The 16,616-nt window shown below is 35.8% G+C and overlaps 1 protein-coding gene across 2 annotated transcripts in view; it reads left to right on the top strand.

The window, feature by feature from the left end:
* The window catches only part of XRCC4 (X-ray repair cross complementing 4), a 186,832-nt gene that overhangs the window by 23,960 nt on the left and 146,256 nt on the right, over positions 1-16,616 (top strand). For both annotated transcript variants that reach the window (XM_082782774.1, XM_082782775.1), the window contains exon 3: positions 647-834. In XM_082782774.1, coding sequence (XP_082638900.1) covers positions 647-834 — 188 coding nt within the window. The remainder of the gene's footprint in view (positions 1-646; positions 835-16,616) is intronic.

Below are 16,616 nucleotides of genomic sequence, written 5' to 3' on the forward strand. Positions count from 1 at the left end.
TAAGGACAGTATGTCTCTAATTGGACTGTTCTGCAGCAAATTCAAATGTTCTTTGTTTTCAAAAGAATGGAATAACATTTTAATAGACTAAATCTAATAAAAAGTAGAGACACATTCCCCCATTTAGTGGGTCTTGTGTTTAAACAGCATAGATTCACCTGCCTCTAGGTCTATCTTCCCTTTGTAAATTGACAATTTATTTTGTTTTATGGTTGTGAGTTACAAATTTGGGAACGTAGATTAAGAATATGTGAGGAGACAGTTGCCTACCTGCTGCCTTTTAGGGTTTAGGTTACACACTTTCAAAGAAAACTAAGAGGGTACAATAAATCATAGTTTGAACATTATGCTCTTTTTTTTCTATTGTAAGGCTAGTACTATTCTAAATAACTCTAAGTGAAATTGTGGAGTAATGGTAATAAACCATTTTCAGACAGGAAAAAAAAGGTACAGAACTTCTTATGGAAAAAACAGTATTCCTGCTGCATTTTCATTAGTGAATGGCACATACTGATACATGTCAAGGAAGGAATAAAATAATATTTGTCTGTCCCTTAACGTCTGTGAGCATGTCTGTGTATGTATGTAAACAGATGTATATGCTCACACATGAATATTTATTTCTTAAAAATTTTCTTTGTTATAGTGTCTGAAGCTGAAATTTCTAGAGAGGCTTCTGACATGGAAATGAATAGAGAAAAGTATGTTGAAGAACTGAAGAAAGCATTGATACTTGGAGAAGAATCAGCTGGTAAATACAACTTTGCTATTTCAAGAGATGAAGAAAATGCAGTGTGTCACTTCTCCTATGAGAGAAATCTGAAAGATGGCTCTGTAAGTACAGTTAAATACTTAAATTATTGTTAAACTATGAGAAGGATCTTCTTGGTACAGTTCTACATTTTATTAGGTTCGTTAAAGTCAAATAGAAATCTGACATATTTCTGATTGAATAAAAATGGTGAGCTTCTCTATGGGTCAAACTGGAAACAAGCATGTAGTTCCTGTCAAAGCCTATCAGCAGGACTATTTCTGTGGTACTGCATCTTAAATGCTGCTGAATAAAAGTATTACTTCTCAAACTTATTTAAGTTTTTGAGTGTGTGTGTGTGTAAGCAGGGTATGACTAGATTTTGACTTCAATTTAGCATTAAACTGATAAGTTCCATAAGCTGTAACTTTGTTTTTAATTCCTAACTCAGGAAGCAAGCTTCCCTATTCAAATTCTGGCCTTCTTTGCTTGTTTCTTTCTTCTTTTTTCCTATTCTAAATAGGAACAACAACAAAAAAGCTTAAGATTACTTTCAAATGTGAAAACATATTAAAAATAAGTTTTCTATTATTTTAAATATTTTGAAAGCTAACGCTAAAATTATTTCCTGCTTAGAACTACATCAAATCACAACTGGGAATGCAGTTTCAAGTTGGTTTCTTGGCTGCAGAGGAAAGGACTCTTAAAGCATGAAACAAAGTAGTATTGTCTGTATCTGTAGACACCATTAGCTGTTTCATGTTGTGGTTTGGTGCTGAAGCTTTTCTGGGGAAGAAGCTAATAAAAGGAAATCCTGCTTGCACCTACTCTATTTTTCTCCAGAATTTAATCCTATGCTGTAACCAAGGTTTGTCACTGCTTCAGTTGTGCAGGGATGGCTGACTTCTCAACCACATCAGTGAAAGAATTTGGGTTTAAGGAGCAATTGCAGTGCTCTGGGAGGATCAATGCACTGATCAAGTTCAAGCTCAGGGCACAGTTCTGGAATCAGTTTCACCAGCACTGTTATAGGGAAGAAAACTCTGGGCAGAGAATGGAATCAAGGTTGCAGATAGAGAAGAGTAGGAATCATTTAGGCCATGTCTGTCTTTCCGTTGGGGGGGAAAAAAAAAAAAAAGCATAGAACTATTCCTGGAAGCAAAGTGTCTAAGGATTATCCTACCTACTTTGTTTACTGCTTCAGACCAATGAGGCATGCTTTGCACTTCCTTTGGTTAATTTTGTCAGATATCAGCTTTTAAGAAACTAAGAGACTGACTTGTAACAAACAAAAAATATGTTATCTGGGATGCTTACATTGAAGTGGTGGTAGAAATGCCTTTTTATCAAACTTCAAAATTGATGAAGAATTCAGTATGGGAATTAACTTTTTCTCACTATTTTCAGGTTTGTATTTTACTGTAAATTGAGGGCCATTCATACTACCTAATCTGTAGCTACTCACTTAAGTGCCTCAGAAGCCAACATCAGAGCCTTCACTTTGCTTTGCCAAGTGGAGAAAGAGAGATTAAGTTGAGTGAAGTTAGGCTTCTTAAAAGGGTGCTTCGTTGTAAGCTCATACAGTTTAGGAAAACTTCAAGCACAATTTGGCTCTTGAGTAAAGTGCCAAAAATTAGGTGATAGAAGCATTTCAATCCATATTATCGCTTTTTCTGTGTATTTACCCAAGGCCTTATAGGCTCTATACCACCTTCTTGACACTTCTTGTGCACACACAGGGCTGAGTGCTGTTCACAAAGGGTCTAGGCTCAAGTACTATATTGCAATAGTATTACAAGGTTAGGACCAAATTTTACTTAGAAAATAAGAGCAGTAATTTTAACAATCCTGTTTTTCTTCTCTGTGTCACACATAATATATTCTAAATACCAGACAGATGAAATACATACTATATTTTATTAAGGGAAAATATCTTCATATATGTGGGCCCACCAAATACGTTTCCATCAATTAAGGCTTATGAGAAACTTAATTCATATGAAAACATCTTTATGTCAATTTGGGAAAATAATAATCTGGCCAAAGTAATTGAAAATACAGTGTCCTGATACCTATGTGTGCATTTAGGTTTGGTTGTCAAAAGAATGGTTTTGGAAAAAATGTCATTTCTTGGGTGAGAACACACCTTTTTTTCCCCACTGTATGGAACTAATGCCTACAAATGAAATTGCCAAAGCCTTTGTGAGAATTATAAATATTTTCAATGTGTATAATAGAGTGTTTCAAATATTTTATGGAGTCTCTGGGAAAAATTCATGCTGTATATCTCTTGACAGCATATTACAAAATGATCTTGCTGGGCCTTATACATCCAGAGGGCAGAAATTCAGTTAAATGTACATTTACTGGAGAGGACACCTAGAGAGGCTGATCTGCAACTTAAACACTGAATTTTAGTCGTGTTTATTCCTTACCATTTTTCTAAAGGGTGTCTTTTCTGGCAGGTTTCACAAATTGAATCTTCCCCAGTCTTGGGAACTTCTTTACTTATTTTTCAGGGGGTGGGGTGTGGAGGGAAGGGGAAGGGTGTGATGGAGCTATTGGTTGAAAAGTACTGTGTTTCCTTTGTTAGCTGTACTACTTGCAGTCATGCAGAAAGATTTGTTAGTCTTTGTGCTTTTACTAAAAAATGTGGACATAAAAGAAAAGGAAGCAATAATTTCAGATTTTGACAGTAGTGCACATCATAGTTCTCTTAAACTCCTGACTTCTCCTCTCTTATCCTGTTCTATTATCAATCCCCATTGTGAGAAAAGTCCATTCAATTATCAGGAATAATTAGAAAATTACTCTTCTTAAGTCACTATAGTTTTTACCCTTTGATATATAACAAAGGGAGAGATTACAGAAAAGTATGTGTGAAGATGTTGTTGATTAGGTGTTTGAATACTGGACGTTTTGCTTATTCTTAAATAAGATGGTTAACACATTTCGGCTTAAGAAAAAAACTTCTGAAAGCCCTTGATGTACTTTGTGGGCTATGAAATGGGCATCAGATCATGCAAATATTGCAAATATTTTCACCCAATTGCTACACAGATGCATGAATCAATTTCATGCATTTGGGAAATCCATTTGCCTTTTGTTATAGGTATATGGATACTTGTACACACAAACTTGTTTATTTTGATTGCTTTTCATGAATTGTGTCCTGGTCTTTTTTATAGAAGTGGTGATAGACACAATATGTAAGTAAACACTGGCCAAGGAGTTTGTGAGGTATAGATCCATGGTGTGTATACCCCAACTGGAATGAGCATGTTACAAGCACCTTAAAGAATACACTATTGTAAGTTTTGCTGCTTGTAAGACACATTGCTTCTTACTCTGAATCCTTGTTAAGAAAATTTACATTTATTGTTAGATACCACAGTTCAAACGAATAGTCTCAAATAACTTTCCTGATGCATTTATAGTTTGCAGTAGTTAATAACAGTATGGTGTTAGCTAATTTTTAATTCACAGAGAGAGTGTCTGAGAAGGCAGAAAAATAGCAATAAACTACAGCTAATTATTTGTTTTGTTTTAACATACTGCATCAATGTGGGAGAAGTATATTGCTACAACTCTGTACACTATCTTGGTATATCTGTTCATCCCTGTTTTTGCAAATATCCGCACATCTGAAATGCATCCTGTATATGATTAGCATGCTTCTTATATATATAGACTAGGAATTTAGTAAAACAGACCTGATTTGTCATTTAAAAAAAAAAAGTTTTCATATGGTAGGTGGTAAATTTTTAATGGTTTACAAATTCCATCAGAACTTAGTGTTTAAAATTTTAAGTCTAGAAAAGCTGTGATCAATACTTTTAATCATTGACTGATGGTGAAGTAAAGTTTTGTTAAGTGTCATTTGATTTTTCTCTTGATGAGCCATATTTTTCAGTTTCGGAGTTAACAGATGGGAAATTTTATATAAATATATTGTAATTTTCAGGAAATTAGTGAATTTGGAAATCTGCAATAATCTGTTTTCAATGCTCTGCTTTTCTGATTTATTTTTTTTATTTGCTTGTTTTGTTCTGTTTCATTTCTTAAGTGTGCTTGCAGGAATGTTTTCCAGTCTTCTAGTGGGTAATTTCTGTTAGTGTCTTTGTAATAATGACTGGTAATAGTCACTCGAGAATGCTAAAATGTACTAGATACTGAAATTTATTTCCTATAGCTGTACTAAACATGTATTCTGAAATCATTATTACCACTGCTGGTTTCAGCTTGCTGAAGGTGTACTTCCCTAAAATTTTAGTGCCAAAAGTGTATTGGGTGGTCCAGAGGAGTGCAAATAAGAATAATGGAGTGATGTAAAGCAAAGGAAAATGTAGGCATATTATTAGGAAATATTTTCTAATGTTGAAATTTGTTTAACTGTTGAAGCCTTTGCCAGAGGAAGTGGTAGCAGCCCCATTGCATCAGTCACTTAAAACTGGACAAAGGAATGGAAAATGCGTTGTAATGCGCTGTAACTATGCTGCATTGGCAGTACAATATATTAGATGACTTAATGGGTGTTCTTCATTCCTAAAACCTGTGAATCCCTGCTTGCCTGCCCAGACTACTGTACACGTGAGCTCCATCAGTCTGTGATGCCATGAATACTTTCACTAAGGAAGTAATATGCATGTCATAGCCCCCCAGCACACTCACGCATGCACAAACACTCATGCACAAAGTTTGAAGAGCAATAGGGTGGAGGATGTGGTTTCTGCAAGTTGCCTCATGAAAACAGATTTATCATCCCCCTTCAGGTGCCATAGGTTGTTTGTTCAAAGCTTGTTGTGCCTTTTGTTGTCTAGATGGAATGTTTGACAGTGGTAAGACTGACAGATGATTCTCCACTATAACAATAAATGTTGGTATTTTAAACATCTCACTGAGGTAAAGTTACAAGCAAGCCCTTGAGGATCGGTTTGGTTTTTCTTTTCTAGCTGATAGGGAAGAATAATTATCCTTTATTTGCTTGTGGAAGTAAATAGGTTCAGTGATAAAAACATGTCTGTGGTTCCTAAAAATTACTTCCTTCTTTTTTGTACTGGATCATTAAGGCTGGAATTACACTTGTTAGCCAGAGCCCTTTAATGAAGGACAAGGAGAGGTGCAACAGCTTAAGGGGTGCAAGAAGGCAAGCTGCATCCGGATGTGAAATTCTTTTGCCAATGTGCTGCTTTTACAATGTGCTGCTTTTATCATCAACATAATTAAGTGTCAGTGGAGTCATTTACAGCATACCTGTAGCAGTCATTCAGAAGAAAACAATTTATAATCCATTTCACCTGTTGCCTAGTTGATGAACAGGTAGGTTCCTCCCAGGAACTGATGTCTGCTACCAAAACTGGATACTTAAAAGCAAACAGTCCATCACCGTTCTGGTTGGGTTCAAACTAAATCTGTATTTCCAAATCCTTGTAGAGATGCTATATGTTCAGCATTATTTATATATTAATCATTTTAAAGATATATGTAATGAGTGGAGCTACCTAGGTCTTGATTTTTTTGTTTGTTTGTTTTTAAATGGATGGAAAACTTCCCCAGGTAACAAAGAATTCATATCTGATTTAGAGGCAATGTCTATGTAATCTTTATTTTGTAGTGTCATAGTAGCATGGTATTTTAAAAGTATTAGAGTAAGAATCACAATTTAGTATAAAGGGATTTCATAAGGATTTTAGGACTTTCATGTTTAGCGTTTTGAAACAGTGGTCGAAAAAGATAGTTTTAGAAATAGTTGTTCTAGCCACATCTTAGCCTGGTGTAGCCGAGCCTAAGATGTTGCACCTTTAAAAACCTCTGATTTGTTTTGTGATTTATCTTCCTTATTACAGGTGGCTTTGCCGTAGGGCATTCAACACTCTGCCCTTAGGAACTGTTTTTGGGGTGGTGAGGGCAAAGTAGACTGTTAAGAGTCACATTAAAATAACAATGGGTTTGGTATACAGTGGGACTTGTGTGTCAAGCCAGCTGCAGTGCAAAATGGGCCACACACACAGAGATCTCAGTAAGGGGCCATTGAGGCTCGGCCAGCTAAACTGCTGCCACCTAAACAAACACCATCACAGAGTTAGTGATTTAGCGCTTGATCTAAGTAGGTGACCACTTGGAAGTAAATCTTTCCAAGTACTTTAGCGAGTCACTCCACATATAATAAATAATGGAAATCCGGCAAGATTTTTCTGTACTGGCAATTAAATTGATTAAATAGCCTTTGATAAACAATTATTTGAGTGCTAGCAGTCTTCTTTCTTACAGTAATGTGACAGGCTCTTTTTTTTTTTTTCCTTGCCTTTTAAGTAACTTTGTAAACACGGAGGATATGAGCTTAAGAAATTCCACCTTAGATACAGTACTTTTAATAATTAGCTGATGGAAGAGATGCTGTTATTTGTCTCTTCAGTTTCCTGTGGCTGCTTTTCCATGGTCAGTTCCACGAGTTCATTATGAGTTTACTACAACTTAAAAATACTTAGAGCAGTTCCCATTAACGAAAATTTATCGCATACTGAATGAGGGAAGTAGAATTGGCAGAGCTCTTTATGCTGTCCAAACTGTCTTGGTTCAAGGTTTGAATAGTTACTTTGCTCCAAACCACCAAGGATATGTTGTTTGGATAACAAAGGTCACTGAGAGTTCAGATTGTTTCCCAGGCAATTCGACTAACTGCTCTATTAAAAAGGAAAGAGGAAAGCCATACAGAGAGACGAAATGATTAAAATGCAGCTCAGTGTAAAGGCAATGACTCTTCTGTATCATTTATATCTACGTCCTTGAGGATTTAATAGCATACACTCGAGTAAGTTTCTCGGAAGCTCAGTTCAAGAATAGCATGCTAATATACTGTACATAAAAACACAAGTGTATCTTTTATGTAATCTCAGACTTGAGTGCTATGTGATTTTTCCCATTTCACCTGATGTGTACCTTTAGGAACTCTTTAGATCTTGTAGGTACATTTTAAATACAGTGGGTTACTTTCTGTAGACTTGTGCTTAAAAATAAAAAGTAAAAAAAATAAAAGGATTGTTATTTTTCCCAACATTAATACATGTATAATATTTGACAAACATTCTGGAGAATTAGGCTGTTATATTTTCCTTGTTTTAACTGTGATTATAATCTTGGTTTTGGGAAGTGTTGGGGGAAGTATGTTTAAAATAAAGTATCATATACCTTTAAAATGAGAGACTGTTGAAAAAGGAAGAATCAAAGGCTGCCACGAATGAATGCTCCTCCAATTTCTAGCTACGCATCATGATTTTTGGAATTCACTGGAAGTATCCTGTCAAACAAAAGTAGTAATTTAACTTTTTCAAGGCCTATTGTAAATAGCACTGTAAGGGGTATTTTCTTATTTCAGGAGTGCCATAAGGGTGTAAATATATTTTTAAAAAAGTTGTAATGTGTTCTTATAATAGCAAAATAACAGATGTTGTTTTGATTATTAAAAAAAAATGCAGTTGTCCTTTCTTCTTACTAATGTTATTGTGTTGTCTCCCATCCCCTCTCAGTTCCTTTAGATTACCCATTTTGGAATACCTGCTGTGCATTTCAAGCCTCTGTGTAGACATCAAGGCTTACTTTTACTTGTACAGCTGAGTTGAAATGCTTTCATTTTAGGAGGAAAATCCTTAAATCATGGGGTATTGACAAGTCTCAGTGTCCTAAGAAAAATATGGAAGACAGTAGATGCTCTGGAAAAGAGATTACTGTGTGCCAGGTTTTAAAACTTTGCTACAATACTCTAGTCTCATATTTTCTGTAAGGATGAACAACAGCTGGACCCTGAAGAACAGCAAGAATCACACCTACATTTCTTTTTAAAAATGTTTTTGCAGCTCCAGGGGAAGCATTCATTCATCTTTCTAGTTGTAAAAGCATATGAAAAACATAAAGTTCAGGATAATAATGTGTTGTTAAATTTTTGATTCCCTGAAATAAAGCCTTTACCACTATGAAATAGTGAATTGATATGTTTTAATCCTCAAATCTTTGACAAACTGTTTCCAGGTAATTTCAGCACACATATTAGCTCTTGTACAGTTAGTTACAGAAATATTCTTGAAACAAAAGAGCAAGTTGTCTTCAGGATGTACAATATTTAAAATAAAATAAAAAAGGACATTTGGAAATATCACTGTATAATATGGTGCAGAAATAAAGAAGCTGTATACTTGCAGTGAGGGAGCTTTTATGTTTCCTGTTCTTTTCTTCCCTTATGTTGCTGTTAGGTCAAACACATGCATCTTTGCTTGTTTACTTACCTCATGAAATCTTGGTATATTAGTAATTTTGAAAGAAAAAAAAAGTTTGCTTTGAACAGTGAAAACAAGTTCCTAATTTCATTGCCTGATACGCAAAACAAGGTCAGCTGTTTCCTGGTGGAATAGTACTAATCTAATTTTGATACATCACTGTAAACTGCCTTGTCTTAGTTTAGAATTTTACAGAATGCTAACTCCTGCGTATTAGATGCCAGAGAGTCTGATGAGTAAGATTGTTTTTTATTAGCAAGGACAAAGTCTGAGGTTTTTAATTTGAGATTTAAACTTTGAAACCAAATACATACAAAATTTCTGGTGAATCAAATTTTCCTTTAGAGTTGTTGTGAAAAGATAATGGGAAAGTACTTTGGAAAATGGGTTCTCTGTCAAATCTTTTGCGTATGCTTCTCTTATAGAAGGAAACACATTTTCCAGAGAGGTTACTGCACTGTACAATTTCAAGAGTGAGTTCTAGTTCTTTGAATTCATGGGTGGTATAATTCTGTGGGGAAACTCTTCCATAAAAGAAGATTCACCTCAGTATCTTTTTTTTTTTTTTTTTTTTTTTTTTTTAAAATCTCAGAGGTCTTGCAAATAGTGTTTAATACTTTATCTAAGATTTTAGTTTAAATTGTTTTGTTTGTTGTAAAATGTAACTATAAAATATGATAGTTTGCTTTTTTGTGTGTGTTTTCAGAACACACATCCTTGTCATTCTGTAATTTTTGTATCACTGGAAAAGTTATTTTTAAATCCTTTTGAGGTGTAAGTTTTTGTTTTATTGGTAAAAGGCCTAGTACGTCTTCTCAGTGCATGATTTCTGTTTATAGGTTATTAGTATGACAGAAATATTTAAGTATAACCAACCATGATGTATGTAGTAGCTTAATCTGACAGGAAAGATGAGAGTAGTATCAATATAAACTCAGCCAGGAATAGATATGAGGTTTGGTGAAGAAAAACTCCAGATGAAAATAAACCTTAAGGATCAAATATTGATCCTTAATCAATAGATGAGGCTTGGCCTTTAACTAGGATTACAGTGAGGAATTTGTTCAATTTTTTCAAAACAGAGTTTATCAGACAAATCTCAGTCTTGTTGTTTTGGCTCATGCTACGGGGGGGGGGAAGAAAAAAAGGAAAAAAAAAAAAAGCAAATTAATGCTGGGGAAAAGAAGTAGAAAGGAAATATCTAGATGAATTCATATTGTCTATACATTTGCATATGGTGTAAATGAACTTGGTGTTTTATGGAAGCCAGTGGAACCCCAAATGAATCTGTGCAACATGTTCACATAGCTTCCTAAAGCTGTCTTCCTGTGTCCCTGCTCTTCTTGTTAGCTGAAAAAAGATGTATACAGACTCTGAGTTCAAGCAGTGACTTCCATAAACAGAACTCTTTACAAAACTCCTATTTGTATGCTGCTCTGTTTTTAACAAGGTGGCTTTGGGGAACTTGCTGCCACATTGCACAGGAGAGCATAACTATCAGAGAGCAGCAGGGCAAGCTGCTGTTCCAGAGGCAGACTCGGTGCTGAGGGTGACAGCAGGACAGGTGGGGACAGTCCTGCAGTACCCCAGGCCCACCACCAGCCTGTTTCAGACAGGAGTCCAGAGCACCGGAGGCATAGCCAGGAAGTCAAGTTGATGTTGAAACCAGTAGGTCACTTACAAAAGGTAGTGTGAGAACAAGACTAATTATACTAAGGGTGCAGATGTACTCTTACAGCATTTGCAAAAACTGTAAAGAACCCCAACATTAACAGGCTTGATGCCACTGGGAGCAAGCCCAGAATTTTTAGAAATGTGGGTTTGGTACTGTATTGTGAAGGCAACATATTCAGAAGCAACATTTAGAGCTAAAATTGCTTGACATTTTCCCTTATAACGTCTGATTTCTTATAACTTTTCTGAAAATTCTGCTTCTTTCCTGGATGTGTTTTTTGGGATCTTCTTGAAAAGAAACAAACAATTTTTGTGAAATAAATAACCCATTTTACCAAAGTTAAACTGATATATTTTAGAAGCTGCAGTAAGCTTGTGCTTTGAGGCAGAGGTGTGAAACCTGGTGGGTGTTTTTTTTTTTTTGTTTGTTTTGTTTTGTTTTGTTTTTTTGTTTTTTTTTTTTTGTTTCTTTGTTTGTTTTGTACTAATGATTTATCCCGTAGTTCATTAATCATGAAAAGTCATGTACATGTGGATACTTTTCTGAACTTTTCACACATTCTCTGTGCTGGTCTGATTTGACATAGTGCTGTGCTGGTTTGCTGTTTTCATTAATATCTGATTCCATGTAATCAGTATGTAAATTTCAGGCTTTTATAAATTCTCAGAATTATGAGAACAAATTCGTGTTGAGACCATAGCTGGAGCATATGCTAATTTGCGGTAGCAGATCTTTGCCAGTGTTCCTCATTGCTGCCCAGCTACTGAAAAATACAGTGTAAGAACAGTTGGCTATTATTGTTCGTTCTGTCTGGATTATTGCAACATTTTATTATTTTCGATCTTGTAATGGGACTTAAACGTTTTTGGGAAAAAAACGATGGAAAAATATTTAGTGAGATACTAGTAGGAAAAGAAAAACTACATATATCTGCCCTCCACTCTCGAATAGTAACCTGTATTTTCCAGTTTGGGAATTGCTGTTATGACCTCTATTTGCAAGTAGCATCCATCATATTGAAATCAGATGTGTAAATCTCATCAGAGTTAGTATACTAAGTACTATATGGAATTAGTGGGGAGCTTCTTAGTCAGGAATTGGTCCTCTTGCTTGCAAAGATGCTTTTCAGTATTTTTTTTCTATCAGAAAAATTTCAGATTTTTTTTTTCTATCAGAAATATTTTCATTTTAGTATTGCATATCTGTATTTTGTATATTTCCTTATAGAAGCTGTTTATCAATGGTTTGCATAATCAGATACAGGCTATATTGAAGTTACATATATAGTGCATATATATATATCTAACTCTATGTGTAGACTGATAATTGTTGTTAACTTCACTCTGAACATATTTCCTTTTTTTTTTTTTTAATACTAGAAAATACTGAATGAATCATGGTCTTTATTTTTGGGTGATGCTTAATGCATTTGCAGTTTAACTTGGGATAAAACTCAAAGCTAGTTAAGAAGTTTTATTGCAGAACTCTACCATCCTCCTGAAATTTTTAGCTTTTTGTAACGTTTCATACAAGTCCTCTGTGCACTTTGTTGGTTGCTACACAACTCACAAGGCCACAGCAAATAGATTTTCATGACTTCAAACTGAACTCCCATTGCCTTGCGGCTATGTTTAAGACCTATTCAATTTTAATTAGAATGAAATTTCTTTGTTACTCTCGGTATAGCTAGTCCATCCAAGAACCAATAAATGGATAGATTTTGCTATTTACTTGGAATAACACTCTTTCACTCTAGCCTAAATCTCCACTTGCCACTTTTCTGAACTGAATCACTCCCTGGAAAAAAAAAATGTTTATGAACATTTAAAGGAGCTTTTTACAGACTTATTAACTTGAGCTATTGATTGCCAGTTACAGCTCCAGTGAAAGTTCCAGTGTACCCAATACCTTCTGTGTCTAAGTCTACAGAACTGTGGTGAATTTGGAAGTCTTTAAATAAATAGCTGGAGAAAATTTGTGAGCTTATCTAAGCATTTACAAGTATTACTTTATTATTAATATTTTAAAATATTAAGCAGAAATCCTATTGAACATTCAGGCACATCTTGAGAATGTGTATTCCTTAAAATAATTCAGAGAGACAGCTGATAATTTTTGTAGGGGTTTTCTTGAAGGACACTTTAAAAATTGAAGTTACTCTCATCTTTTGCTTTTGTGGGCTTGCAAAGCAGTTAAAACAGTGAAATCTTGCTACCAGCCTGGAGAAACTGATTGTGTAAATTAGCTATTCTCCACCTCGTGTTTTTTTCTGTTTTTTTTTTTTTTTTTTTTTCTTTTTTTCTTTTAGTCAATATTACTTTAAAGTTGAAATACATCAAACAACTCAGTTTTAAGGCAGTCTTGGAAATAATGAAATATTTGTAATATAGCTCAGAACTAGTAATGTTATCAAGAATGCATGTAGCATTGAATAGCAGACTGAAGAATGTCTAAAAGGCTATTTCAAATATACACACATGTATAATTATAATCAAAGATGAAAACTTTTCCATCTGCAGCTTGTGGAGTGTATGGAAATAATTGAATCTGGTGAAATAGTAGGTTGTGGGTTACACAATGAAGATTTCTCTAAAGTCAGTCTTCTTGGTTATCTTCTTGGTTATTCTCCAAACACCCTCTCTGCCCAAACATTATAGGAACTGACTCAGTAATATCCTATATTAATAATGACAGTTGTCTACAGCTGACAACAGTTTACCAGAAGGCAGTACTGGGGTTTGTTGTTTATAGTATGGCATTGCTAGCCACTCAAGGGAAGAGGTAGTCCTGTGCTACTCTGCTCTGGTGCATTGAGCACCGTGTGCAGTTTTGGGCTCGGAAACATAAGGAGGACATAAAACTATTATAGAGTGTCCAAGGCAGGGCTACAAAGATGGTGAAAGGTGTGGAGGGCCAGACAGATGAGGAGTGGCTGAGGTCCCTTGGTTTGTTCAGCCCCGAGCAGAGCAGGCTGAGGGGAGGCCTCATGGCGGCCTGCAGCTGCCTCAGGAGGGGAGCGGAGGGGCAGGCGCTGAGCTCTGCTCTCTGGGGACAGCGACAGGACCCGAGGGGACGGCATGGAGCTGGGACAGGGCAGGGTCAGGCTGGGGGTGAGGGACAGGGTCTGCACCCAGGGGTGGTCGGGCACTGGGACTGGCTTCTCAGGGCACTGCAGTTCACGAAGTCAGCACTCAGATGTTCGGTCTGATTTTCGTATGCTTCTGTGTATACTCAGGAGATGGGCTTGATGATCTTTGTAGGTCCCTTCCAAATCAGGATATTCTAGTAAAAGAACAGTCTGCATCATGTCTGAATCTTCTGGGTCTTACTCCCACTAAGCCAGCACAGCTGTCTTTTCAGTGGTTGCCTTTGACTGCAAGTTTACCTATGTTGTTACAGCGAGCGTTCTAGAACAAAATCCATGCTTGAACATAGAGAAATAAGCATCTGTCCCTGGTCACTCCTATCCCTACTTATCCTAGAGTGGAGATGTCCAGACAACAACTATTGTATTTCAAAAAATGGTTCTCATGGCATGTCAGAAAAAAAAAAAAAAAAAAAAAAATATCATTACTTAAGGAAGCTTGTGATTTTTTTTAGGGTTATAGGTGAAAAAAAATTATATACTTAAGCTCTGTGCTTGTGAACTGTCAGTATTTTTTATTAAAAGCTATTAAAATATGAAGTATGTATTCTGATTTTTGTGCACTAATTGATAAACAACAAATCAATTATGTTTCTGAGAGATTGAGCTGAAGGTTTTGTTAGTTGTTATTGGAGGCAAAAACAACTTTTCACTGGCTTTAAATAATCAAAAGTGAATTCTTTCTGGTTAAAGAGGTCAGGAATATTAAACCTAGTGGTACAATTGTGTTAGTTTGAAACATCTGTAAACTTATTAACTAAGGCATTCTGCTGTCAAGAGTCCTTGCAGGTTGTAAGAGGAAATATTTCTCAGGGTATTCATAAAAACTGTATTCAAATAAGACTGTTATTTGGATATATGGTAGCAGAGATATTGTGCTAGGTATTAGAATGAGGTTTGTTATTCATATTACCTATCTATCTGGCATAGTTGTATTTCAAAATTTCTTTTTCAGTGATATAATCTGGAGATAAAAACAGCAAAAAGAACATCCATTGGAAAAATAACATCCTTTCTCTGAAAAATAAAGCTTGAACATGTATACCTGTTATTTATCTTGAGGGAGAATGAGTTAAATATTGGAACTAAATCTGTCTCATAGGCATCGCCAAAAATTGCTTGAGTAGAAAGGAAGTTTTTCTCCTTTTTCTGTGCAAGCACACAGTGTTTCTTGTAATAGCTTCAGTAAGCTTCAGCAATTTTCATGCATTTAAACAACTTAGCCTAAACTCTCTCATTTTATACCTTGTTAAAAATTCAGTGTTCTTCATGTTAATCTCCAAAACCTAAAAATAGAAAGATATGTGTAACAGGATAGTGCTCTAACAACGTGATGATTGAGGTCACTAAAGAGTCCAAATTATTCAAGTTAAAGTCATTCTTAATTTGTTATTAGGAAATAGTTCTACCAGATTGTATGTAGGGGTAGGTGGGGTAGTTGGCAGAGCTTGTCTGTTAAGTCTGTATTTCACCAGCTACACACTGACTTTTTTTCAAAGTCAAAACAGATTCAGTTGGCATTAGAAATGGGTGAGTACATTGTTTTTGAGAAGAAGAACAGTAAGTGGGTGAACGTTTGGGTTCAACAGCACTGATAAGACCATTGTACGTGCTGTCACAACTGAAATACTAATTAAGGCTTCAATGTATATAAATCATAGAATGAATTGTGTTGGAAGGGACCTAGAAGACCATCTAGTTCCAACACCCCTGCCATGGGCAGGGACACCTCCCACCAGATCAAGTTGCCCAAAGCCCCATCCAGCCTGGCCCTCAGCACCTCCAGAGATGGGGCATCCACAGCTTCTCTGCGCAACCTGTTCCAGTGCCTCACCACCCCCAAATATATTGCAAATGCATTTGATTCACCATGCTAATTTACTTCTTTTTACTGTGGTCCTCAAGAATTCACGAAATCATTTTTTTTAAAGTATCTGTTTTCTTAGTGTCTGGAATGTCAGGTAGATAATAAATTACAGCATGTAACCCAGGAGAAGACAGTCTGTTCATGCCAACAAAGTGAGTATCTTGGTTTGTGAAAAAATTGGGAAATATACTGTTATTTTATTGCAGTTGCACTGGGACTACAGAATGTTGGATCTCTGTAGCTACTGTAGCACATAGAATGAGGGGCACTACCCTAATGAAAACTTGAGCACAAAAGGAAAAATGACAGATACACATCTTTTCTCACTGATAAAGAAAACCACTTCTTTGGAGGAGGAAAATATTTGCAAGATATTGCTTCCATTAATAGTGAAACCAGACTGTAAAGGTCAAGGGAGAGATTTGAGTTGAAGCTGTTGCCGGCTTTACCAGCCTTAGTGGCAAATATAATACTGATATCTGTGTTAGCTTAGAAAATAAATGGTGGCATCCGGAGGAGGGAGTATAATGACCTGTGTTCTTTAGCCATGCTGAGCTTGAGCAGAAAACTAGGCTTTCAGGAGCTGGACTGAGGCAGGTAAGAGGTCTTGAAAAAGAAATGGGCCTAAGAATCATCAGCCTAGAAGGGGTAGATGAATTTGTGCATAAATAACATCAATAACATTAAAGAGACTAAGCTAACCAGTAACTAAATGCTTCAAAACTGCTCTTAAAAATTAATGGTTTAAAATACTTGATCAGAAATGGGAGGGGGGTTGAGGGTAGGAGGGAAGCTTGTTGTTATCTTGACTTCTGTTGAACAAGCTGATATCTTAAATTGACCCTACATACTGTGCTTTATTTTTTTTAAACATGTATTACTATTGATTTTTAAGTTGGGAGGTAGTG

The sequence above is a fragment of the Aythya marila genome, assembly GCF_965140915.1.
Source record: "Aythya marila genome assembly, chromosome: Z".
NCBI classification, from domain to species: Eukaryota; Metazoa; Chordata; class Aves; order Anseriformes; family Anatidae; genus Aythya; species Aythya marila.